This window comes from Rhododendron vialii, chromosome 13a (assembly GCF_030253575.1).
Source record: "Rhododendron vialii isolate Sample 1 chromosome 13a, ASM3025357v1".
NCBI classification, from domain to species: Eukaryota; Viridiplantae; Streptophyta; class Magnoliopsida; order Ericales; family Ericaceae; genus Rhododendron; species Rhododendron vialii.
In genome coordinates, this window is record NC_080569.1 from 24393368 (window position 1) to 24420312 (window position 26945).

At 42.8% G+C, this 26945-nt stretch overlaps 3 protein-coding genes across 3 annotated transcripts in view; all 3 read right to left on the reverse strand.

Moving 5' to 3' along the window:
- The window catches only part of LOC131313105 (receptor-like serine/threonine-protein kinase SD1-7), a 53959-nt gene extending 42841 nt beyond the window's left edge, over positions 1-11118 (reverse strand). Inside the window, exon 1 of the mRNA XM_058341225.1 lies at positions 10912-11118. Within this exon, the coding sequence (XP_058197208.1) occupies positions 10912-10963 (52 nt within the window). The 5' untranslated portion in view covers positions 10964-11118. The remainder of the gene's footprint in view (positions 1-10911) is intronic.
- Positions 11119-11356: 238 nt separating this feature from the next.
- On the reverse strand, positions 11357-12641 carry LOC131314032 (G-type lectin S-receptor-like serine/threonine-protein kinase At4g27290). The gene is made up of 2 exons (XM_058342528.1): positions 11727-12641; positions 11357-11662 (listed from the first exon to the last, which is right to left on the reverse strand). Exons 1-2 carry the CDS (start codon positions 12639-12641, stop codon positions 11357-11359), a joined length of 1221 nt encoding a protein of 406 aa, XP_058198511.1.
- A 6077-nt stretch (positions 12642-18718) lies between these two features.
- LOC131314034 (G-type lectin S-receptor-like serine/threonine-protein kinase At4g27290) lies at positions 18719-26349 on the reverse strand. Its single transcript, XM_058342529.1, has 8 exons — positions 24925-26349; positions 23737-23796; positions 22868-22966; positions 22507-22668; positions 21876-22086; positions 19348-19585; positions 19110-19260; positions 18719-19027 (listed from the first exon to the last, which is right to left on the reverse strand). The coding sequence occupies exons 1-8, from the start codon at positions 26236-26238 to the stop codon at positions 18719-18721; spliced, it is 2544 nt and encodes an 847-aa protein (XP_058198512.1). The 5' UTR covers positions 26239-26349.
- Between the last annotated feature and the right edge of the window lie 596 nt (positions 26350-26945).

Sequence of the window (26945 nt, forward strand, 5' to 3'; positions counted from 1 at the left end):
CTGGAACTTCTACTCTCGCCTTCATTGTTCTCCAGAGTCCCCCGTCGCACCACCGCTCACCATCGTTCGACTCTAGCACTTTCAGGTAACTTCGATCTCTTTGCTGCTTCATTTTCTGCTTGCCACAAAGCACACCATGCCTTATGGCTCATTTTTTGCACAAGACCCTAAACTTGAACAGTTCCACTTGAGTCCCTACGGTCGCTTTTGGCCTTGGTCCACCACTTGGACCGCCAACAATGGCGGTCCTCCTTCATAGCCCTACAGTGGATCTCACTGGATATCCCCTGGCAGAGTCTAGAGGTTCTCCTCTAGCGGAATCCAGAGGTTCTCCTCTGATGGAACGCGCATAAGAGCGATCGTGCTGAAGTAGAATTTTGACTTTCTTCATTCTTCCCTTTTGTTTAGGTCTTCAGCATAGTGGACTCTCCCAGCTTCGGCTTGTCGAAGGTAAATGCCGACGCATACCCAGACCTCTAGGAAACTATCCGAAACCTCGGCAGGGGTTACCGGATGGGCAACGTGAGCTTTGATGAAAGCTCAAGCAATTTCGCCTAGCAAACAGAGCTGCCTATCATCCCTGGCATCCACATTCCCCTTCAAGTGGGTGACAGGGCTTTCAGGGATATCCTCTACGGCCAGAGCGGTTCTTCAAATGAAGTCGCCAAGTCGAGCCCGCACGGCTTCGAACAAGAAGAGGAGGAACAGACCGAGCGCATGGCAGCCGGAGACCAAGCCAACACATCTACATCGATGGGGCCACCGCCGAATGCGCCCGATGTAGGAGGGGTAGAGGCTCCTCCAAAACCACAAAAGAACATCAACCTCATTCTCCCATTGCCAACTAACCTTGGACCCATGCCGTACAACCACCTCTACGGTGATGGTCCAGGGGGCTTCAAAGACGAATTTTAGGTGAAGTACGAGATCCTGGATGACGTCCTTATGGAGAGGGTGACCAGTAGTAGAATCACCTTCGGAACTGACTTTATCATCCTCCCATTATACACCATTACCGAGAGGGTAAGGTTCCCAATGAGCCCCTTCCTGCGATACTTCCTAGAGTCGTACAACTTCACACCGATCTAGGTCTCGGTGAACACTTGGCACATCCTCTGCTCAGCAATGAGGTTGGCCAAGCTAAACAACCAGCCCTTCACCCTGGGTGACTTGATGCTGGTGTACATGGTATCAAGGAACCCAACGTATGATAAGTACTATTGACAATGCGGTAGTGGTTAGACCATCTCATGGGTCGTCTCTACGACACGGAGAGGTGGGGGAATGTTCTAGTGAGGATGTCCGGCAACTTCGAGTGAGGCCCGATAGACCCTCTATTTGACATTCCCTTTCCCATCAAGACTGGCACGACAGTAGAGTGGCCCTACAACATCCCCCGAAAGTGGGGGTTCCCCGGCCATGAGGAAGCCCCTGGTATTGCTTATTGAGTCTCTGTCTTTTCTTTACATTTGCTTCAATACATACAAATCTTGCATCATATTAACAGTTCTCTACGTGTAGATTGCTCTACGCCGAATAAGGGACTTCTCGTCACCGATAGATGGGCTACCTTGAATGCTCTCCTTCGGTGTGCCAACCGGGATACACCTACCTTGCTCGGCTATGAACCCACCTACCATAGCCTCACTCATCGCAAAAATAAGAGCAAGATGGTAAGGAAGCCAGTGGATCTTGCCAGTGTCGCCGGGGAGGCGCTTCGGGACCAGTTCATAGCCAAAGACCTCTCCACCTCTAATCTGCCCAACACTCAACAGTTGCAACCATCAGAGCAGCATCAGGAGTAGGTGGTTCAGCTCCCTGCCACTGTCACCACCCAGCCACCCCGCTCCAGCCACCGAGACCGAGCAGCACGGCCGGTAAGGGGGCAGATCAAAGGGTTGAGAAGAGGGCCAGGACCGCCGAGGATGACGTGGAGATCATCGGGGCAAGCCATGCCATGACTGATTTCACCAAGCCAGAAGGATCCTCAGCGCTCTTTGAGCTGGCCTTCGTATGCCCAGATGGGCACATGATAACCGTCATCGACAGCCTGACGAAGAATCCTCTTCTGGCCATGACCCTACTCAAGGGGGTAACCCTCCCCAAAGATATGGAAAATCTGCCGAAGGGGAAGGCCCACAGCATGACTAAGCTATGCCTCCTCATAGCAAAGGTACATCTTCATCACTTCGTCACTCTATAATTTCTTTTTTCCAAATGCTGACCATTTCCCCTAATGCAGGCTAGGTAATGCGCCAGCCAGGCCTACAGTGGCATGGACTCCCTCCTCAAGTCAAGGAGATCACTCAGGGGGGAGCTCAAAATCAAGAGGGAAAAGGCGAAGGCGGCTGCTGATGAAGTCATGAAGCTGGAAAGATCTATCGCCGAAGCTGCGAAAGGGTTGGCGGAGAGGGATCAGCTGCTAACTAAGGTCCAGAACCTTAAGGAAAAGCGGGATCGGTTGCTGGAGGAGAAGAAATGCTCGGAGGAGGATCTACCAAAGATGTTTGAAGAGGCCGGTGACACTGGATACAACGAGGCCAGGGAACATTACAAGAAGCAAGTGGAAGGCATGGTCAAAAAGCCCTTTAAGGAGGGGGAGATAAAAAGGGTTGAGGAGACTCACAATAACTCCTTCCTCCTTGGGTACCATGTTGGCCTCAATTACGCCGAGGTCCCCAAGGTCGATCACCAAAGGGAACATCCGGTGGTGCCCGTCGTGTAGCTGTCAAGCCACTTGCTTCACTCCGAGCAGCCGGATCCCAGTGCCAGCAAAGACGGCACTACTAAAGCTTAGACCTTCTTCCATCTTTGTATTTTTTTCTTTGTTTCCTGTTTTTTGTACTTAGGGCCGGCATAGAACAGTTTCCCATTGCCGAGCCCCAGTGATTGTAAGTTTGTTTTGGATGGGGTGCTTTTAAAGGCCCCTTGGATGAAAAAAAGAAGTTTACTTTCATTTCACTTGTTATATGTTTCTGCACTTTATGCACATGTTAGCCCATGTATTGCACTTCATGCACATGGTTGGTTCAATATTGTAATATCCCCAGCTTTTGCCATACGCAGCCCCTGCATCAGCAGATACCTACCAAAGCAGCGTACAATTCTGCCAAAGCAAAAGAATAAGCAAAAGTCAAGCATGCCCCCTTCAGGATATGGCATGACCCATTCCGCTGAACAGACACTAAAAGAGCGTGCCCCGGTGCCCTTTAGGTCTTAACACGAGGACTTAAGTGAATGAGCACAAGAATCCCACCGACAGTAACAAACCAAAAATAGAAAATAAAAAATAGAAAATAGCCAAACAAGTAGAGAACTATATTGAAACGGAAGAGCGGCACAAGGCTTTACACAAGCAACCGAGAGCAGAAAAGAAAAAGTTCAAAAATGTTAAGCATAAAACTTCCTAAGCCACTGCGCATTCTAGTGGTTAGGAGTAGCTATGTCGTCCATCTCATAGAGTTCATAAGAACCATAGCCCATCTTCTTTACAACTTGAAATGAACTCTCCCACTTGGGCATAAATTTCTTCAAGTCTTTCTTCTGAACCACTTGCCAAAGGACAAGATCGTCCACGTTGAAAGGTTGGGTCCACACAGTCTTGTTATAGCCCCGGGTAAACTGTTGCTGATAGGCAGCGTACTTAACGTGGGCATCATCTCGGAGGTCATCAATGTGATTTGCCTCGGCAGCCAACATGGCATCATTCGCCGGGACATCAAAAGTAGCGGTTTGAGCTATAGGGCGAGTAACCGCCACCGGGAGCATGGCCTCAACGTCGAACGCCATAGAATAAAGGATCCAGCCGGTGACATGCCATGGCGTGGTGTGATAGCCCGTAGCACATCGGGTAACTCAACCGCCCACTTGCCGTGTTTATTGGTAAGTTGGCTCTTCAGACTAGCAAAAATGGCCTCGTTGGCAGCTTCAGCATGCCCATTCCCCTGAGGATAAGAAACGAAGGCCGTCTTCATCTGAATATTGTGTTTCTTATAAAGGGCTTTGATGGCATCGGCCACAAATTGGGTGCCGTTGTCAGACACGATGGCATACGGCACGCCGAACCGAGTGAAGATTTGATTCCAAAGAAAGTTCTCCACATCGATAGTCGTGATCGTAATCAGCGCCTTGGCCTTCACCCACTTGGTATAGTAATCAATGGCGGTAATGAGGTGTGTGAAACCACCGAAGGCTTTAGGTAACTTTCCAATGATATCAACACCCCATTGGACGAAGGGCCAAGGACTGAAGATTGGCTGCAGGGGCAAGGTCAGCTAGTGGAGAAGCGGAGAGTGTTTTTGGCACGACTCGCACCACTTAGCAAACTTGGTAGCAGAGTGCCCCATCTTCTTACACCAGTAACCATGAGAAAGGGCACGGTCAGCCAAGGATCGGTCGCCGGTATGGCAGCCAGCACTCCCACCATGGAGTTCTTTAAGGATGTCTGGTACCTCCTACTCATGAACCACATGAAGGTCAGGACTCATGTAAGACCGACGGTATAAGACGCCGGAAGGATTGAGGAAGAAGGAGACAGGTTGGCAGCGAATCTTGTGAGCTTCCTTGCGATCAGTAGGAAGGGTGGCATGCTTCAAGTAGGAAATAAGAGGATCCATCTAGCTCGGTGACAAATGAATATCCATGACCTCCTGTAGGCCTGGCTCAAAGCTCGGTGAAGGAACCTCGCCAAGGACAATCGTTCAACTGCCATCATGCATAGCATAGACGGCTCCAAGGCCAGCCAGAGCGTCAGCGTGCGAGTTAAGATCTCTGCAAATATGATTGAAAACCATGTTCTTAAAAGAACCGGTCAGAGCAATGACGTTGCTCATGTACTTGTTCTCGCATCCTTGGCTTCATAATCGTCATTGAGTTGGTTCACTATAAGCTGAGAGTCGCTGTAAACTTGGACCTCATCGGCACCCATATGTTGGATGAGGCGAAGCCCGGCAATTAGGGCCTCGTACTTGGAAGCAAGAAAACCAATGCTAAGAGCATGTTCATACAAGGTCCCACTCGGTGAAACCAACACTATCCCAGCACCAGCCCCACGGATATTGGATGCACCGTCGACATGAACCCGCCAAGCATGCCTAGTAAAAAGCTTCGCTCGGTGAGCGGGGATGGGACGCTTGGTAATAAACTCACCATGCACTGAATGGCTCAACCGGGGTCCAGGAGCTAGCACGGCTGGTTCACTATGTGACGAGGGGTCACTGGAGTTCGTGCCCTCCACCTGGCTTAGTGTTAGCTCGAGGACGAAGTCAACCAGAACCTGTCCCTTGATGACCGTTCAAGGCTGGTATCGAATGTCAAAGTTAGCCAACTCTAAGGACCATTTGCATATTCGATTCGACAAATCTGCCTTGCGAAGGACGGCTTCCAATAGGTACTCGGTGATGACGATAATGGTATGGCTTTAAAAGTACGGTAAGAGCTTCCTCTTAGCCGTAACTAAAGCCAAGGCCAACTTCTCAATAGGCAAGTAACGCGTCTCAACAGAGACCAGCATCTTGCTTATGTAGTAGATTGGCTGCTGCTCTGAGCCTTCCTACTGTACCAACACCAAACTCGTAGCATGCTCGGACATGGCTAGGTAGAGAAAGAGGTCATCCCCGTCTTTTGGAACTACAAGTAGAGGGGCCTAAGATAGATAGACTTTTAGCTTGGTGAGAGAGCGATCACAGTCCGCCGTCCATTGAAAACTCCTCCGACTACCCTAAATTGATTGGAAAAATGGTCGGCAAACATTCGAGGATTTGCTGATGAATCGATTAAGAGCTGCAGCAATGCCAGTGAGCCGTTGAACTTCTTTCACCATGGACGGAGCACGGAGGTCTTGAATGGCCCTGATCTAGTTCGGATCAGCTTTGATCCCTTGGCGAGTGACAAGATGGCCGAGGAACTTGCCGGACTCGACACCAAAGGCGCACTTCTCTGCATTGAGCTTGAGGCTAAACTTCTTCAAGATCTTGAATATCTCACCGAGATGAAGTAGATCATATGCCGCATCTTTACTCTTAGTGACCATATCATCTATGTAAGCCTCCATGATCCGAGCGATCTACCTCTTGAACAATATGGCCACCATATGCTGAAAAGTGGCCCCGACGTTCTTCAACCCAAATGGCATTACTTGATAACAGTAAGTCCCCTGGAGGTGATGAAGGCCATCTTCTCCTGGTCCTTCTCATCCATGGCTATCTGGTGGTAGCCCCGGTAAGTGTTCGTGAAATTGAGCCGTGTATGCCTGGCTGTGGCGTCAACCAGCTGGTTGATCCAAGGACAGGGAAAGCAATCCTTGCCCATGCATCGTTCAAATCGGTGAAATCTATGCAAACCCACCACTTGCCATTCTTCTTCTTTACCATAACCAGATTGGCCAGCCTGGTCGGGTATTGAACTTCACATATTGCGCCGACCTCGATAAAGCACTCCACTTCATCATTCACGGCCTCGGCGTGGGTCGCTGAGGCGCGGCGAGGCTTCTGCACTACGGGTCGTCTTACCGGGTCCACGTGTAATGAATGCTTGATCACATCAGGGCTAACGCCCGGCATTTGGTATGGGGTCTAAGTAAACACCTCAATGTTGTCCTTGAGGAATTGGACCAACTGGTCATGCTCGGTGTCGCCAAGCTTTAAGCCGACTTGGAAGAACCAAGAACCGTCTTCGTTGGCCAGGACCTAGACTAAATCCTCGATAGATTTGTCAGTGGCGGGAATGCCAACCTCATTCAGTCCCTGTATTGCTTCCTTCATGGCTTCACCGGGTACGCTATCGTTCGGTAATTCAGGGACATCAATCCATTGAACTTCTTTTGCCTTGCATTTTCCGTAGACGGAATTAACAAAGCACTCTTTGGAAGCCATTTGATCTCCCTTAATGGTTTCTACCTACCAGACTCGTCGATGAATTGAACACATTGGTGGAGTGTGGATGCGACAGCCTTCATGCCGTGCAACCAGTTACTGCCCAGGATGGCATTGTCGGGGCTTAGCGAATTTACCACAATAAACTCTACATCCAGCTGTACCAAACTGGAAAAAATCGGGAGTACTATCTTGCCGACTAGGTAGACCAGAATCCCAGTAAAGCCAATTAGAGGGGCATCCACCGAAGAGAATTGATCCTTGGAAAAGCCAAAGGCCTTGAATGCTGAGTAGTACAGAATCTCCGCCGAGCTGCCTTGATCGACCAACACTCGCCAAATCACCTTCCACTGGATGGGTATTGAAAAAGCGTCGTTGTGGGGAAAAAACACCCCCTCCATGTCCTTCTTGGTGAACGTGACCTCCCACGTGTGACGAGCATCCATCTTGCGTTTCAGAGACAGATGTGTCACCATCACCTCGGAAGGAGAAGGCCGATATAGTTCACTATGGAGCTTATTGGTCTGGTTTTGACCCATTGGACCATGTATACATTGTACAACGTCATCTAGGACCCAGGCCCACGCCTAGACCTCTGCGTCCGATGACTTGGTCCTATCGATCCAACGGTTCATCCTCCTTTGTTGGACAAGCTCTTCGAGATAGAGTTTGTACAGCTAACATGTCATCGTATAATGGCCATGTTCATTATGGAATGAGCAGAACACTCACTGGTTCGGCTCACACCCATCTACGGTCCCTAATTTTTCCACTACTCTTGTTGGCCACTAGAATCCAGGCAGCCGTCTACACTCATGGAGCATACGAAAAATGGGCACTTTGAAATAGGTGGTAAAGGCAAGATGGTCCCGTCCATTGCTTGGTGGTCGGTCCCACGTCTTGTCGCCTCCTCTATTGTCGCCACCGCCGATGCCTTCCTTTTTGGCAACGGTATTGACTTGCTTTTTTACTTCCTTCGCCACCAATTTGGTCAAGTCGGCAACCTCTGCAACACCGAAACCCCCAATATATTCCTCGAGCTTGATATAATGGGCAACGGTGTGCATTACGTCCGACATGTCACTCGGCGGCTGGAGCATCAACTCCTTGAAGAGATCAAAAATTCGATCAAGACCGCACTTAAAAGATGTGGCGGCTGTCTTCTGGTCACAGCTTTCAACCAAGTTATAGACATTGTAGAAGCAATTTAAGTAGTCCTTCAATGACTCGTCGACCTTCCACCTTAAGTCTGTCAAAACTTCAATAGTCTTCGGCCACTGATTGCTCCCGACAAACAAAGATGTGAACGAACGCTCCAACTCACCGAAGCTATTGATCGACCCGGATTTGAGCTGGGTGTACCACAGCATGCTGGCGTCCGACAAGCTTAAGGAGAATGTTAGGCACATCATGGCCTCGCTAAGTCCACAGAGTGCAGACATCGACCTGTACAAGGGTCGAAGCATCTGACCTTGGATAGAAGGTATTGAACTTCAGGACCTTGAAGTTGGAAGGGGGGACCTCTTCCTTTATGGCTCTGGAGAAAGGTGACCCCGTCTTCTCGACTGTGGTTACAACCATGACCCGAGGGTTCGGCGCAATGATTGCCGAAGGTGCGACGTACATCTCGAGAATAGCATCCCTTGAACGCTTATCAGAGAGCGACATTCGGGGTCCTCGACCACCGACACTCTGCTCAGGTGAGTGTTGTTTCTTGAACCCTGACTTTGCCTTTATATCTTCCTTCCTTGGTGGGGAGACCATGTGCTATTGTGCCACCCAGTAGGTGGTTCTCTCACTAGTCCGCGTGTTCACCACAGTTAAGGCTCCACCGCCGCTACTGACTTCGCACCTTTCCTCAGGGAGCAGCCCTTGGCTATCTTCCTTGTGCGCCTGGGACAGTGCCGCAAAGTTCCTCGGCAAGTGTTGTCGGGAATGACGTGCGAAGTGCCCCAGTGAACGCTGTTGGGTATGAGTTCCCACTTCTTTCCTACGGTCTTCATTCTGTCGGTCCCCAGACCTGGCTGCGTAACGATCATCCCGGCGGTCATGAGACCTAGTGAGATGGTTGTCATGGGAATTTTCTACAACATTCCTCCTATCGCCGATCCAACAAGCCACCTCGGTCGGTGTTCGCCCATCCTCAGATCCCCTCGTCCAAGCGCTCAAGACCATGGTGCTTGTCTCAGGTAGTAGTGTTCGACAAGTGCAGCCATCGCTGGATGGTTTGTTGCGAGAAGCTGTTTAGTGTCTAGACTCCAGATGAATGCGTCCATTGGCGTCTAGGCGACAGTGGGCCGAGCCTTGTAAAGGCGGAGGCATTAGCAGTGTCAACCGTTTGGGACTGGTGGACCGCATTCCTCCTTCAGCGCCGCTCCCTAGACCTAGAGACGGGAGGGACCCCCGAGTGCACTCGGAGCTCTTGTACTTGCGTCCTTAATCGCAGTAACTCCTCTGCCATACTCATCGGGAGCTCTAGCGGAGGAGGTGGAATAAGGTTAAGGCTGCCCACCATGCGGTTGATCCCATTAATGTGAAACAAAGACGCACCTGCAATAAGGTTACTCGTCCCAGTGACAGTTGACCCTACCATAACCGAGCCATTGAGTCCCCCGGTAGGGGCGCCCATAAGCCTTAAATCCGCCCGTACTTGCTTGGTTGTTGGGGAGGCTTAGAGAGCTTGGGGGTTTAGAACGAAGTGCGCGAGATCGAAAAGTCGTCCATCCGCGCCAGTCATCTTTGAACGAGGAGAAAAGGAGAAAGGGAGAAAGGGTGCGAGGAGAAAGGGTTCACCACAAGATCTAAGTTAGAAGTTTGTTCCCTAGCAGAGTCGCCAATTGTGGCCCAGCGCTTTCTCCAGTTCAACCCTCTTGAATGATAGCTAGGTTGGTGTATCTTGAGCATGGTTGAGACCTGCACACTTAGCACTCGCGTTAGTGCAAAACTCGGATCGTGGGGAGTTCGGGAAAGGCACTCCGACGGTCAAGTAAGAAAGAGGGAAGAGAAGCTTTTTAGGATGTGTTTAGGGTTTCGGAGAGAGGATCAATTACCTTATTCTGAAGGTGGAATACTTCTTTTATAGGCAAAGGTAACTTGGAGCCCAACCCACGCGTATACACCTTGAGCTCGGTGATTGGTTCCCACTTGTTTCACTAAATCAGACCCGCAATCAAAGGTTTGTCACGAGCTTCAAACTTCGTTCATTCAATAGGGGAAATGGTGTCACGCCACCTGCCACACCTACCCGACTCTACCTGACTTCCTCTCCAAGTCAGGGAGTAGGGGTGGCTCGATGGTTAACGGTTCTGCCGATTGATATAGCCTGGTTGTAATCAACGTTCGAGCTTCTGTAGAGTTACCAATTGGTCTTGCAGGCAGAAAGATATAAGCAACGAACCCGTACCCAGGTCCATGGTTCTTTCCTTGGAAAATGAATTGGCCTGACAAGACAGGTCCGGCAAATATATATTGAACACTGTGCACCGCCGGTCCATCCAACCCTTAAGTCCACAGGTCTAACTAGTCATCAACGTGACGCGACCATCGCTTGGGTCACTTCGCTGAGCCATGCCCACCACAGATGCTCTCCCTCTCCTTCTCGATGTACCCTTTATCGAGTTTCTAATAAAATTTTATATTGCCATTCAAAAAAAACGATTAATAATTTCGTTTTGCTGAGAAAAACCAAAAACCTCCTTGTCAATGAACTATACTATGGAAAACTTGATTCCAATTAGTAAGATGAATTTTTCTGATAAAAATGGACCCTTTAGTAGTTCCCTAGTTTACAAGTATGCCTCCAACTGTTTTTGGGCCTTGCTTTGATTGGTTGCATGTTGGGCCATTATTTTATCTTTGGACGGGTTTTTTTTTAAGGTATATACTACTTAGAACTACTACATATTTTAGGGCCCTAAAAATCTGCCATTTTTGGGGGCCTAAAACCATGGCATCTTGATTGGGCTTTAGCCAAAGGCCGACCACAATAGCATAAATCAAGCAAACTATGAGAAAAGATTTCAAAGGATGAGGGGCTAACTGAATATGTGTAACTCTAAACTTCTTTTTTGCATGTACTCATATATCAACATCCGTTCTTCTTCATGAATGCAACATCCCAACAGCCTGACCAGATTCCGATGTTGTAGCTTCGCAATGAAGATAAACTCATTCTTGAACTCTTTGACGCCTTGCCTTGAAGTCTTGGCTAGTCTCTTCACCGCTACTTCTTGTCCACTTAAGAGTTGACCCTGTGTTTTATCATGAACCCTTACATTAGCCACAAAAGGATTCATACGAATATAGACACGACACGACACAACCTGGACATGCAAGAAGAACCTTTTTAAAACTAGGAAACAAACACGTTGCATACACGTGTTATAAATCCACGGAGAAAACAAAAAGTTTGGATACCAAGTGCATCGTGTGGGACCCACGTGCGTCAAACAGATCTGGATAAATCTGTGTGTCGGAATTTGCGTTCAAACATCTATGTCTGTAACACTGCTCATTGTGAAGAACTTACCGAGCTCAAAAGCAGCCAGCCGAACGTACAAATCCTGTCCGCCTTCATGATATTGTCTCATATCAAGCAACTCCCCAGACCAAACCACACACCCACTAATATCAGTTTGAGCAAAACCCAAACAAGAACAATTCTTCAAACAAGCCTCTTCGCAATCCACCCGACTTATCTCTGTCCTATTCCCCAAAAAGTAGGACGTGTCCGGCAATTTCAGCCTGGAAAACCTCCTAAACCCCGTGGCCACCGTACAATTCAACTCTGTCTTTGCCACACACCCACCTGACCAATCCAACCTATTCCACTCCACTGGAACTTTTGGTACAAACCCATCCATGCAATGACAAATTGGTATTTCGTTTATGTTGCAAATCGCATGAATCCGCTTGCAGGGTTGCTATATCTACCCACTCGCCGCTTCCCTGGTTCCATGTGAGGTGCTCAATTAATCCTGTTTGGTTCACCACAAACCTTGAAATGATAGTATCATCAATGTTAACAAACGAGTAGTAGACAAAAGTTGTGTTGTATACGAAATTAGGACTGAAGACAGTGTTCTCTTTCATTGGAGTTAGTGGAAGACCTCCACCGAAGCGAACCCCATCCCATGGTCCACTTCGGTAAGAGATCGTTGATCCTCGGCGAAGTACTAATTGGGGGAGACCCCGGGGGTCAACCCTGTACGTATAATCGCCCGTGGATGGATCTTGCAAACTATTCCACGACGTTAAGTACCACTCTTGGTTTTTGGAAATATCCCATCCCAGTTTCATCCCGGGTACTAACGTATCGCGCGGGTGATCGAAGCTTTGCCATAAATAACTCCCTGTATTGCTATTGACCACAACAAGGTTTCCAATGTCTAGGAGTTGCAAAACAGGACTGGCTGATAACATTGTTGAGTTTGAGGACCAAATGAGATTTGTTTGGTTGGAAGTGATGATTATGTTGCCAGGGGGGCTTATTGTGAGGACACCAGACGTATCTGTTACTGGGTTGTCTTTGTTTGCTACCCAAATGGGCGTTTGTAGTGAGACTTGCTTGAACCATATTCCGACGTAACGGTTTCCAGAGTTGGGTGGAGGGAAGAAGCCTAACTCGAAGGATTCATCCGCGGAAACCAGCGTTCCGCCGGCAGCGTCCGCGAGTGTCTGGTTCGGAGATAGCACGTCGAGCGCGGCGGTGAATTCGGTGAAGAGGGAGAGAGAGGTGAAGAGGGAGAGGAGAATGAGGGGAAGGACCATGGTTCATATGATCTACTGATTAGCAGAAAATGTTTCATGTTTTTGCTTGTTTAAATTAGTAAGACAAAAACGTGGTTTGGACTTTTAGACTTTGTACAGGCTCTGGTTTGCCAAAATTTTGGACAAGTATTTTGAGTGCTATATATATGCCCCACCTCGCTTAAAAAAAAACTTGTGGTTGGTAGAGGAAGTTAATGTTTTCAATGCTCTGGTCTATTAAGTCAGACTAATTATTCAGTAGCTCGGGAGCACTTGATGCTCCGGATCACAACAGAATCAAACATTCGAAAGGAACTCGCATCTAAGTGTATGTATCCCATGTAGACATGTGTTTCTGGAGTGATCTCGAAGCAATACGTGGTTACTCAGTAAGTCTAATTACTTTCGTTATTCTAACATGGCCGTATCGCTCCATTTAGTAATGAACCCCACGTAATACGCCAGTGAGATAGAATTGACGTATGTCTCCTAGATTTTTATTTTTGAGTAAACTTTAGTCTGTCCACTCAAAATTAAAACCTTTTCACTTTGGTCCTTTGGTTCAAAAAAACAAATAAATAAATTTGGTCCTGAAACATAGTAAACATTTTTTAATATCCCGCCACCTGAAAGACTGCTGTCAGTAAGTTGACGGTAATTGCCTAGTTAGAGCCACTTTGATCGCAAATTTTCTCATTGTGCCCCCTTTTGCTATAATAATATTTATTAAAACTAAATTCTAAAAATTGCACAACCTCGCAATATCCAAATTGGTATTTAGAGCTAATCCATTGAATTTTCTAAGAACAAGTCTTGACCACATCATTTGAATGGTGCACGCCTTCTTGTGGCAAGTTCTATCCAGTGACGGAACCAGGATTTTGATTCGATGGGGGCCGGATCAATAGACATTTTTTTTTATACTTATTATATCATAAAATTTTGAAATTGGGTGACTAGTCTTAGAGTTGTCCCTCTTACTATTGCAGTGGTGGTGAAGCTCTTGGTGGTAGAGTCGGTTTTCAAATACCCGAAGCTTAACATATTAAGGGGTCATTCGACCTAATAACTCAAATGGTTTTCTTTTTTCTTATTCAAATTTTTTTCACATTTGTTAATTTTTCGTCAATTTTTTTTGTGGATTATTACTTCATCATGACGAGAGGTATCTAAAACATACAAAATTATGATTGAAACCTAAATTTTTTGAATAAAGACAAAAATAAGCCAACGCGGAAAAAAATTAAATTTTAATAAAAACAAAAAAATAAGACGTCTGGTTATTCCGAATGACTCCTAATTGTATTAGGGAATCGTATGTCATCATTTGAAGAATCGATGCATTGACGTCTGGTTGGAGGCTTCTTTGTTGCTTGATATATTCCTTCTCACTCTCCACCTTCGCCCTTTCTCTCCTTTCCCCTCTTATCTCTTATATTTTTCAAAATTTTCTATTTTCTTAATTTCCCCCCCAAAAAAAAAGTATTGACAGTATACTTTTGGGTATCTGATGAGGTTCCTATGAAATATCGGTCGGGATTCAAGCGCGTCAACACATGACGCCGACAATTGTCTTCAAATTAATGGCGGCCGTTGCCTGATGGTGGGGTATTGAAAACATTTACTAAGCTTTAGGGTCCAAGTGAAAATATTGTTAGTCCATGCATGGTGCAAAGTGGGAAAAAGAGCATACACCAAGGAGAAAAATGAAATCTCCCCTTATTTTTTCATGCGGAAAAGCTATGGACACCGACCAAAGTGGGACCGATTGTGCACGTACCGGCACATGGGGTCCATTGTGAGTTTCGCACGGATAATCCAAGTCGTTTAATAGTTTTCTAAAAAAAATCCAAGGATCCTGTAAATCTAAATGAAAAATTGGAAGATTGGTCAAGCACTTACACATATCAGATTGAGCTGATTTTTAACGGGCTCACTAAGATTTTCTTTACAAAATTATTGAACGAGTCAAATTATCCGTGCGAAACCCGGAACATGCCCTACGTGACAGTCAATGCACCATCAGTGCACCTTGGTCAGTGTCTGTGGCAAGATTGTTTTTCATGCGAACACAAAAATTAATTTTCTATGTTTTGGAACGAAGGCGACCCGGGCTTTTCTACAACACATATATGTATGAACCAAGAAGTCTCACTTATGGGGCAATTGGATGTGCAAAGTTTTTTACCCTAGATTGCTTGGGAAGACTTGCTTTTAGGATTTGGTGTACCCAATTGGTGTAAAAAAAATTAGTTCAGTCGGATATATTAATGAAAATCTGACCCCGCGATTTCAAAGATGAAAAATTCAACGAATTGATGAAACCCTTTACGATCTTCGAATAAGCTAATTTTTTTATAAAAAAAAAACCTTCAAAAAATATTTTGAAAGATATTTGATTGTGGAACCTCAAGGTAGGTCTCACACAACCAAGTGTATAATTAGTATACACCGAATGATGTACCCATAGTTTTTTTTTTTAACAAACCAAATTACTGGGATGACATTGAGAAGATACAAGTTTGATCATTGCAAGGGTTCTATGTAGGCTGTCAATAAGCTAAAGAAAATGACAAGAAAACACATATCCTAATAAATTTTTTCACTTTCAACATATATTTTTACACACTTCTATGCATTGTTCACACATTTCAATACAATTTCTCAACCTGAATAATAACCCAGTAGATGTTTTTACCATTTTCCTAATTGCAAATGGGGGAAAAAAATTAGTAGTATAGATGAAGTAAACCAAATTAATCAACCAATAAATGAAGGGACACACTAATATCCCGATTCAACTTTTGGTTTTGACTGGTTTTGTTATCTTAATCAGAGATTAGATTACAAGAATCAACTACACAATAAATGAGCCAATTAATCTCATGGTTTTGTTAAGTGGTCCTAATGTACCATCAGTAAATAGGTTAATAACTTGCCTCATTTTGTCACAACGGGCTACTTCTTTAAAGACGAAACAAATGCTCTGCGACAATGAGTATACCTTTGAAATGAAAAATGCGATTTGCATTATCGGTAAAATGTAGAGTTGATAATACACGTACCTTAGCCCCTTGATTGAAATCATGGAATGTTTAGAGTGCTTTTACGGATCTGAATCTTTATATGTCAATGGTGAAGTGGTTGTAGTAGTGATCCGACCAGCAGAGTTTCAATAACAAAAGAGAAACCATATGTACAACAAAAAGATAGAAATATAACAACACACTTTCATTGTAGCAAATTCTATAGTTGATTTTTTTTTTGATCCGCAAATTCTATAGTTGATTGAAACTGATTTGTTTCCACAAGAGACAACAGGTATTTAGAAATCTTCAAGACCCTAAACCTAACTTCGTAGAGCAGTTGTTACAAAATTGGCTCAAAAGGTCAACGATGTGACTCTCTACGATCATTTTATTGACCCCACCAGCAAGGACAATACGCGTAGTCCTGATGCCAACGACAACACAGCCTACGTCGACAACAATGATTATGTGAATCCCAAAATCAATGCCAACTCAAACCCTAACGCAATACGGAGTATCAACTAAGATGTGCAACTCATACGAGCAATTACCGCCACGACAACACCTACACTCCAACCTCAAGTTCCGTACACCCCTCGTCCCTAAAGATGGATAGATCATAGTAGAAGGAGTCTTAGGCCTACGTTTGGCTTGTGATTCTTAGGTCTCAAAAACAATTGACCTTGACGTCAAGGGTCTGCTATTAGCCCATCGCACTATTATCAAAAGTGATCATTTTCCGCAAGTGAGATCTTACTCAATTAAGGGGGTAGGCAAGACCCTTCTACACCTAATGCGCTCAAAACGAGATGGCATAATGAGCTTTTTGGATGGTTAGCGAGCCTCAAGTTGGAAGAAACAGATCGTATGGAGTTGGATCTTCCTCATATTGTCTACGAGTACGAGGACGTATTTCCTGAGGAATTGTTAGGATTACCGCCACCAAGAGAAATTGATTTCACCATCGAGCTACAGCATTAGACATTTTCAACTAACAAATGCTCCCAAAAACAAAATGATCAGTTTTGAAAATTGAATTCAAAGCATAATTAACATCCAAGATCCAACGAATAGAGAATTGGAGATATCATAAATAAATAATTTACAAGTTTCGACATTTTGATATTGTCTTCAAGCAGAGACAAAAGGTCTTCCACCGCCTGTTAGGGTTCTATTTCGTAGTCAATAGTATAAGCTGCAGTCATGACTACTACGTACCCTTTTACATATTTCCCCATACCCTTTTGCCCTTCTAATTAGGGCAAGAATTGACAGTGAATGTTGATGTGGATGTTAGGAAACAATTTTCTTCTTGAATAGTAGTAACTAGGAACAAGTGCCCGAGCCAAAGTCTTCGATCTTTTGCATTTTCTGTTTTCGAGAAACGTATTCTTATTAAGGTACACTTCTTAACAAGGATACGCTGAGAAAAAATGCTAAACCAAAACGTATCCTTGTTAGGTTGCACATATTAATCCGGAGCAGCATTCGTAAAGAAAAAATACTAAACCAAAACAGGGGTATGACCTGTGTTTCTTGTGCCAGACATGAGTCCTCGTCTTGAATTTGAATAAATTTTGATTTTGCTTTCTTGTTTGGCATTGTCCGATTTTGGTGATGTTCATTTTTCGCATAAAGAAGGGCACCAGCCACTACTTTCTGCAACTGTTACAACGGACATTCAAATCAAGATTTCTTATGTGATGCTTCCTCGGTTCCTAATTTGATACAAAATGTGGGACTGATCGCGGGTCTATTTGATGATTCAAACGGTTCATTTTGTAACTTTTGGTGCATTTAAGGTCGATGTGAAAAAATAATTTCATTGGACTCTGGTATTCGATGAACAAATTATATTTGTCACAAAGACAAATAGGACTAAGATTCTTCGGCGTTTATTTCTCTTCACACAAATATGATGTGACCGAGCTTTTACCAAACTTTGGTGAACTTGGTTTTTTACATAAATGTTAAACACATCAAAACCTACGAGATGAATGGTTCAAATCGTGAAATAAGACCGCGACGAATTCCATTTTGTGTCATACGAGGAATCACCACATGAGGTGAAGTTGTAGTACTACAATATTAAGACCATAGGAGGCAGCTTGTACGACTCTATTCAATGTAAGAGTTATATAAAAATAAATATATATAAATAAATAAAAAACAACTTTGCCTCTTATTTTGTCCTTATTCAAGTATTCTGCACATTTGTTAGTTTTTTATCAAGTTTTTATGAATTATTAGTTCTTCTCAACGAGAGAAATCAAAAAATAAAAAATTATTACTTTTACCTAATTTTTTTTTGCAAATATCCAAGAAAAAACATTTTCTTGGATTTTTACAAAAAAAAAAAAAGTGGTAAGAGTCATAACTTTTATTTGTCTAATTCGAATCACTAATTCACAAAAAAAAATTTACGTAAAACTAACAAAAAAAAACAAATTTTGGAAAAAGACAACAAAAAGAGCCCAAAAAGCCGAGTGGCTTTTTTTGGAAACTCGCCCTCAAATTTTAGTAACTATAGAACACTTTTTCGCCCTCAAATAAATTTGTGTTCATTGATTTAGCATATTGTTGAGTTTAAGCTGCTGACTTAGAGCCAAACCGGAAGGTAAGACATAGATTTCAACACCAGCTGCTATGTAACGTATCGATAGTGGTTCTTCGGCTTTTCGATACCATTACACATTCGCTTAGTATCCACCTTTTTGTCATATAAAATTTCTTCCAGAATCGTAGCAGCTATGGCCAATGCGAGCCGCTAGGATGCTTCAAGTACTCTAGCAAGTGGCAACAAAAATGTTTCCGAAAAATCCACAATCACTACACCTAATTCTCGCTACAAGTCATTCAATACTTCTTATGCGGTCTGGTACCGTTATGGTTGTGTGATCTGCTACTGACATTTAGAACCTTGGGTAAGTGGCCAACTGTTGTGTGGGATGAGAACATAATGAAAATAATAACAAATTTGGGAGTTTGGTAGAGCAAAACTGACCCTACAGAAGAACAATATAATTTTTGTAAAAGTTTCTTTACAGGGTTTTAGGACAACAATCCCATCTATCTACCATGAAGTACTGACATTGTTACTTCATTTGAAGCGAGAGGATATATACCAGTTGTCAAAAAATCCATCTCGAGAGTAAACCTTTCTGTGTAAAACCCAGGTTGTTTAGGAGGTGGAAGGATTGCATTTTCACTATCTAAGATTAGCAAAACAACTGACATTGGCGGTCTGTCTTCAGGACGATCTTGCACACACAAAAGGGCCATTTGGATACATTTTACAACTTCTGGTGTGGGAATCAGACTCTCCATCAAAGCATCTACTAGATTCATGGGTTTTCCTTCGTTCCATAGTTTCCATGCCTAACGAAAATAGCAATTCATAAAATTATTCTCAAACATAATGAAAATTGTTCTCTCATAGGAAAAGAAGAATTGTACTCACGTGTCCCAAAAGGTTGAGGTCATGATCGGGATGGTAAAATCCTCTGTTCTTCTTTCCACTCACAATCTCCAAAACCAATACACCGAAGCTAAAAACATCAGATTTGACAGAGAAGAGCCCGTTTATGGCATATTCTGGAGACATATATCCACTTCATACAACAAAATAAAAGCGATATCAAACGAAATGAACTATGGATAAGAATAATGAAGGGGAGAGATGAGTGAGATATACTTACTAAGTTCCAAGAACCCTATTTGTATTTTCTTCAGACTGATCATCTCCAAACATTCTCGCCAATCCAAAGTCTGAAATTTTAGGATTCATGTCGTCGTCCAACAAAATGTTGCTAGCTTTCAGATCCCTATGAATTATTCTCAATCTTGAATCACGATGGAGATAGAGAAGTCCTCGAGCAATCCCCACTATAATGTCAAAGCGTTTTTGCCAATCCAGTGATCTACCTCTTGTTTGATCTGAGGTAGTTTAGAGTAAGTTAGCGACTTCACCATACAGGTCAACCCTGAGTTTTTGAAGGCCTAAAGCAATAATAAAAAATGATCGAGACCTTTTACGAATTTCTAAGACAAGTATTAAATAAACTAATCACTTTTCCCAAAACAAAAGATCTAGTACTGATCAATATGAAAAAACCCCAACCGGCAACCGCATTCGGGACAAATATTGATTATCACTTGATGTATTGGCACCGTTCATGCACAAATTCTTAATGGCTTCCAACTTGAAAACTCTTGTGCTACGAAAAGGATAAATTATATTTTTTATGTTGAGCACTCCTACTACACGTGTACGCCTAAAAAAGAGAGAAGGAAATTAGATTCCAATGAAGCGAGATTAAGGCATTTGGTTGGGGTAACTACTGAAACAAATCCTCTTTCTCTAAACCCTTTCTCTCTATATGTTGGTGAATGCATTCTTTCCGAACCATGTTAATCAATCAAGTCAGTCAAGAAAGTGTGTCGCCAATCAGTACGTGGGTGTGGGTTGTGTGTTGTTTTTAAAAACGTGGCACAAGCACAACAAGAGCACGGAAAAAGCACAGTCACAAAAAAAGTACAGGCACAAAACGACATGAGTAAATATAATGGGACAAGCTGTTATATTTATTTTCTACTAATATTTTGTGTAAATTACTTTCAACGATTAATAATTTCGTTTTGCCGAGCAAACCAAAAACCTCCTTGTCAATGATCTATACTGTGGAAAACTTGATTCCAATTAGTAAGATGAATTCTTCTGATAAAAGTGGACCCTTTAGTTCTCTAGTTTGCAAGTATGCCTTTGATTATTTTTGGGCCTTGCTTTGATTGGATGCATGTTGGACCTTTATTTTATCTTTGGAGGAGTTTTTTTTTTTTTAAGGTATATACTACTTAGAACTACTACATCCCAGACTTTACCTCATCTCTATCCAAAAGGAAGCTCTGGTCTTAGAATGCTCCCCATCTTCTACCTCTGATAAGTGGCCTCTTACATTTACAAGAAGGCTCCGTCCTTGGGAGGAAAACCAGCTTGATTCTTTGCAATTAAAGTTGAATAGGTTTCCCATTGATCCCTCTAGAGAAGATTGCCCTCGCTGGAAATGGAGCTCCTCTGGCCTCTACTCTGTATGTTCAGCTTACTCAACTTGGGAGAAACAAGTTTTCCAAGTTAATGACTGCCTCAATTCTGTTTGGAAAAACCTTGGACCTGCCAAGATTGATGCTTTTGTTTGGCTAGCTATTGAGGAAAGGATTGCTACTAGATCTGTTTTGGTAAGAAGAAACATTATACCTTTGAATGCTGGTTCCTACTCAATTCGTACTCTATCTCTTGAGACCCCTCTTCACCTCTTTCTCCAGTGTTCACTTGCCTTGTATATTTGGCCTGCCATTCTTTCTTGGTGGCAGGTAACTTGGGTTTGCCCTTCTACGCTTCCTCATTTGATTAATTTTGGTTCTCCAATTCTTTCCAAAATATTGAGGAAATCTATTGGAACACCACCCTATATGTTGTACTTTGGACAATCTAGAATACTAGAAATGATCTAGTTTTCAAAGACAAACAACCTAATGTCAATGAAGTTGTGGAATTAATCAAGCTCAAGGTGGCTTTGTGGGTTAAAGGAAAATACAACCTGAATTCCTATTCAATTGAAGACTTTAGGAGCCACTTGGATGGAATTAGACGGCACAAGATTTGACAGCCTGGATTTATTGGAGTGAATAGTTTTATTTTGGTTCATTTTTCTTTTGTTTTGTACCAACTCTTGGTTGGTCTTCTCTTCTCCCCCCAGGATTGTGGCTTGCACATGATTGTTCTATGATGCTCTCTCTCTCCTTCTCGATGTACCATTTATCGAGTCTCTAATAAAATTTTATTTGGCCGATCAAAAAAATAATAATTAATAATTTTGTTTTTTCGAGCAAACCAAAAACCTCCTTGTCAATGATCTATACTATGGAAAACTTGATTCCAATTAGTAAGATGAATTTTTCTAATAAAAATGGACCCTTTAGTTCTCTAGTTTACAAGTATGCCTCCTATTATTTTGGGTCTTTCTCTGATTGGATGCATGTTGGGCCTTTATTTTATCTTTGGACGGGTTTTTTTTTTAGGTATATACTACTTAGGACTACTACATATTTAGGGCCCTAAAAATCTACCATTTTTTGGGGCCTTAAACCATCACACCTTGGGCGGGCGGCCCCATCAGCATACATCAAGCAAACTATGAGAAAAGATTTCAAAGGTTGAGGGGCTAACTGAATATGTGTAACTCTAAACTTCTTTTTTGCATGTTCTCATATATCAACATCCGTTCTTCTTCATGAATGCAACATCCCAATAGCCTGACCAGATTCCGATGTTGTAGCTTCGCAATGAAGATAACCTCATTCTTGAACTCTTTGACGCCTTGCCCCGAAGTCTTGGCGAGTCTCTTCACCGCTACTTGTTGTCCACTTGAGAGTTGACCCTGTGTTTTATCATGAACCCTTACATTAGCCTTAGAAGGATTCATACGAATATAGACACGACATGACCTCGACATGCAAGCAGAACCTTCTCAAAACTAGGAAACAGACACGTTGTGTACACGTGTTATAAATCCATGGAGAAAACAAAAAGAATGTTTGAACGAATAACATTACATCAACACTCAATAAATAAATGTTCAAAATGTACGTATGTAATAATTTTGACCCTTCCCCAAATTAATAAGAGCATTTTTAATGTCCTAACATGTCCTTATTTTTAATTTTGACCAGAGGAAATCATTTACAAATCAGATAAGATTGTGTGAGGCCTGGCCGGGTAGACATTTTCGTACTTCTTAGCTAAACTGAATGACAACTGAACATTCCCTTTATATGACTTTTAAAACATTTGCAATTACCTTATAAACGGGACCAAATCCACCTTCTCCAATCTTATTTTCATAGGAGAAATTATCAGTGGCTCTTGAAATGGTGGCCAAATCAAATAAAGGTAGTTCTAGGTCCTCCTCTGCGGTACTTCGGTTGTTTTCTTGGACCTGTTGGCTTCCAGTCTCCAGTCTCTGAGCTAAAATATTTCAAGGATATAAATAAGGGCAATAGCAACCCAAACAGGATATCCTCTGGTGAAGAACAAGATAAATAGATATATCAGAAGAGAATAAGAAAAGATCCATCATTTAGGCTCTCTGTTTGTTTCAACTTACTTTCAAGGAAGCAAGAGTTTTACTTGTAAAATTACTTCATGAATATTAGTTTTACTTGTAAAGTCCGACAGATATTCAGAGAATTTATGGTGCAAAGATTGGTGTTATCACTATGGTAGGCCAAAGACATCAATGACATACTACTTTCAAGGGCCTGAAAATCAATTTAACATAACTGAAAATCAATTTAACATACTATTTGGTCAATTGAGTAAACTCCATTAATTTTCTCTATTGAAAAGGAAAATTACTTGAAAAAAAAACACCGAATTTTACTTATACAACTTGTTGAGCTATATGGTGTGCATCCCACTACTTTAGTGACTAGGAAGATTAGAGTCTTAGAGAACACATAATATATCACCTCTCCTTTGAGCAGTAATTCGCCTCCGCTTCTTAATAATTACACACCAGCTGATTAAACCCAGTGCAAGAACCACTGAAATGACCGTTACTGATGGGATCAACGCCCTTGGTGTGGTCTTATTGGAGCCTTTTAAGTACCCAACACAACAAAAATGAAAAGCAAAGAGAAATATCAGCATCTACGGAAGTCACGTGGTTACAAAGTTATTGATTAAGCAAGATCAGAAGATATGCAGTTGGATGCAGAGTGTTTTCTGTTTGGAATGCCTATACATTTTCCCTTTGCTGATTTAGGCCCTTCCATCGAAGGACAACTGATATGCCGAAGGGTGATCAAATACTTTGATTGCTAACTTAGCAAATATATTCTGAGATAAAGTTGATTGTTAAATCATGTTCCATGCCTGTGGACTTCAATTCTGAAACAATGGCATTACTAGCTTTATTCAAAGGGATGATCAAATCTTTTGCAATGCTAAATTGTGAAGGAAAAATACTCAAGACACATATGTATGTTCAAACACAATCAAGATGCATATGTGGCCTAAGTTTGGATACCAAGTGCATCGTGTGGGACCCACGTGCATCAAACAGATCTGGATAAATCTGTGTGTCGCACTACAAGAAAAATTCAATTGGGTGACAAATGAAAATCGTCACAAATTGCATGTTTTTCGTCACAAATAATATAGGTGACGAAAAAAAATTTGTCGACTAAAGGTTGTCGAGGATTCCTACCTAGTTACGAAATCTATTTTTCGTCACCTATAGTGCCTTTTGATGACGAAATATTTTGTCACCAAAAAGTGAATAGTTGGTGACGAAATTTTTTTCCTCGCTTATTGTGCTTTTTGATGACGAATTTTTTTTGTCATCAATTATTCGTTTTAGCGACGAAAAAATTCGTCACCAATGTGACACATCGGTGACGAAATTTTTCGGTGCAAAAAATGTTTTCATATGGGAAAAAAAATCATTCTTTCTTGCTCCTGCTGGGTTTCAAACCCAAGTCCATTGAGTTTTTCGCGCAAGTTCCAACCAACTGCACCACACACACTTTTCAATAAACATTTGAAATATCTAATATATAACACATATGTTTAACATGAAAATATATTTCGAATGTAATTTTGAACCTTTAAACATTAAAATTAGCAAATTTGATAAACATGAAAGTTGTAGGCAATTGAGTTATTGTTCAAACCCAATTTGAATTATCTCAATCGGAGTTTTTAGTAAAGAGTTACGTCCGAAATACATTTAGTGACAAAGCGCAATTCATAAATTTTGTCACGAAAGGTGCCCATTTGACGACGAAATATATTTTTCGTCGCTGAAAGCGTTAAAATGGTGACGAAAAATAATTTCGTCACCAAAGTTAAGCATTTGGTGACGAAATAAATATTTCGTTACTAAATTGCTCTCATTTGGCGACGAAATATATTTTTTGTCACCAAATGATTATCTTTGGCGACGAAAAATAATTTCGTCATCTTTTCTAAGCTTTCGGCAACAAAAAATGTATTTCGTCACCAAATGGGTACCTTTGGTGACGAAAATATTTTTTCCGTCGCTAAACAAGTATAATTGGTGACGAAATGATTTCGTCACGGAAGTTATCAAAGTAGTGACGAATTTATTTTTTCGTCGCCAAATATACTCATTTAGTGACGAAATTAAATTCCGTCGCCACTTTTTCGTCACAAATTTTAATTTTTCTTGTAGTGTCGGAATTTGCGTTCAAACATCTATGTCCGTAATACTGCTCATTGTGAAGAACTTACCGAGCTCAGAAGCAGCCAGCCGAACGTACAAATCCTTTCCGCCTTCATGATACTCTCTCATATCAAGCAACTCCCCAGACCAAACCACACACCCACTAATATCAGTTTGAGCAAAACCCAAACAAGAACAATTCTTCAAACAAGCCTCTTCGCAATCCACCCGACTTATCTCTGTCCTATTCACCAAAAAGTAGGACGTGTCCGGCAATTTCAGCCTGGAAAACCTCCTAAACCCCGCGGCCACCGTACAATTCAACTCTGTCTTTGCCACACACCCACCTGACCAATCCAACTTATTCCACTCCACTGGAACTTTGGGCACAAACCCATCCATGCAATGACAAATTGCAATTGGTATTTCGTTTATGTTGCAAATCGCATAAGGTCCACAAAGATCATACGTATCACATGAATCCGCTGGTAGTGTTACTATATCTACCCACCCGCCGCTCCCCTGGTTCCATGTGAGGTGCTCAAGTAATCCTGTTTGGTTCACCACAAACCTTGAAATGATAGTATCATCAATGTTAACAAACGAGTAGTAGACAAAAGTTGTGTTGTATACGAAAGTAGGACGAAAGATGGTATTCTCTTTTAGTGGAGTTAGTGGAGGACCTCCACCGAAGCGAACACCATCCCATGGTCCACTTCGGTAAGAGATCGTTGATCCTCGGCGAAGTACTAGTTGGGGGAGGCCCCAGGGGTCCACCCTGTACGTATAATCGCCTGTGGATGGTTCTTGCAAACTATTCCACGACGTTATGTACCACTCTTGGTTTTTGGAAATATCCCATCCCAGTTTCATACCGGGTACTAACGTATCGCACGGGTGATCGAAGCTTTGCCATAAATAACTCCCTGTATTGCTATTGACCACAACAAGGTTTCCAATGTCTAGTAGTTGCAAAACAGGACTGGCTGATAACATTGTTGAGTTTGAGGACCAAATGAGATTTGTTTGGTTGGAAGTGATGATTATGTTGCCAGTGGGGCTTATTGTGAGGACACCAGACGTATCTGTTACTGGGTTGTCTTTGTTTGCTACCCAAATGGGCGTTTGTAGTGAGACCTGCTTGAACCAAATTCCGATGTAACGGTTTCCAGAGTTGGGTGGAGAGAAGAAGCCTAACTCGAAGGATTCATCCGCGGAAACCAGCATTTCACCGGTAGCGTCTGAGAGTGTCTGGTTCAGGGATAGCGTGTCAAGCGCAGCGGTGAATTCGTTGGAGAGGGAGAGAGATGTGAAGAGGGAGAGGAGAATGATGGGAAGGACCATGGTTCATGATCTACTGATTAGCAGAAAATGTTTCATGTTTTGCCTATTTTAGTAAGACAAAAACGTGGTTTGGACTTTTAGACTTTGGAAGTTTGACCTGGTCATGATGTAATCTCTCTAGACAAAAACGTGGTTTGGACCATTTTTCTTCATAATTGAAGGCGGCCTGCTTTTACAGACTCTAGTTTGTCTAAATTTTGGACAAGTATTTTGAGTGGTATGCCCGCCGAGCTAAAAAACTTTTGGTTGGTAGAGGAAGTTAATGTTTTCAATGCTCTGGTCTATTGCGTCAGACTAATTATTCAGTAGCTCGAGTAGAGACCCGCAATTTCATTTAATAAGTTTAAAATGTGTTATGTGGAATAAAATGAAGGAATTGGTGGAGGATATTGGTTTTGGGGCTAATGTAGGAAGATTGTTAGTAGAGGGGTGTAAGTGTAATTTACGTGTGTGCTAGCATATATAGGTGTGTGAGTGTAGGGGATTAAAAATCCCAAGTCTCACTCTCTCTCATCTCTCCCGACCTCTCATCTCCCTCTCGGCTCTTTCTCTATATTCCTCACTCTCACTCAAACTCCTCCAAACCAACACAAAACCCATACAATACACCTTTCAATATTCCATCCTTCCGCGTATTGGAGCTCGAATCGCGTTCGTAGGAGCTCGGTGGTTCGTATTCGGCTTGGTTAAGGAGTTTGAAGTTCTAG

Bases quoted from the DNA above. Each gene is read 5' to 3' on its own strand.
- LOC131314032 (XM_058342528.1), bottom strand. From the start codon at position 12,641: ATGGTCCTTCCCCTCATTCTCCTCTCCCTCTTCACCTCTCTCTCCCTC. The intron at 11,663-11,726 runs GTTTGTACCAAA...TGTGTGGCAAAG, and splicing joins ATTTGTCATTGCATGGATGG to ACAGAGTTGAATTGTACGGT.
- LOC131314034 (XM_058342529.1), bottom strand. From the start codon at position 26,238: ATGGTCCTTCCCATCATTCTCCTCTCCCTCTTCACATCTCTCTCCCTC. The intron at 23,797-24,924 runs GTTTGAACGCAA...TTTTTCTTGTAG, and splicing joins GCAGTATTACGGACATAGAT to TGCGACACACAGATTTATCC. The intron at 22,967-23,736 runs GTATCCAAACTT...ATTGATTTTCAG, and splicing joins GGTCCCACACGATGCACTTG to GCCCTTGAAAGTAGTATGTC.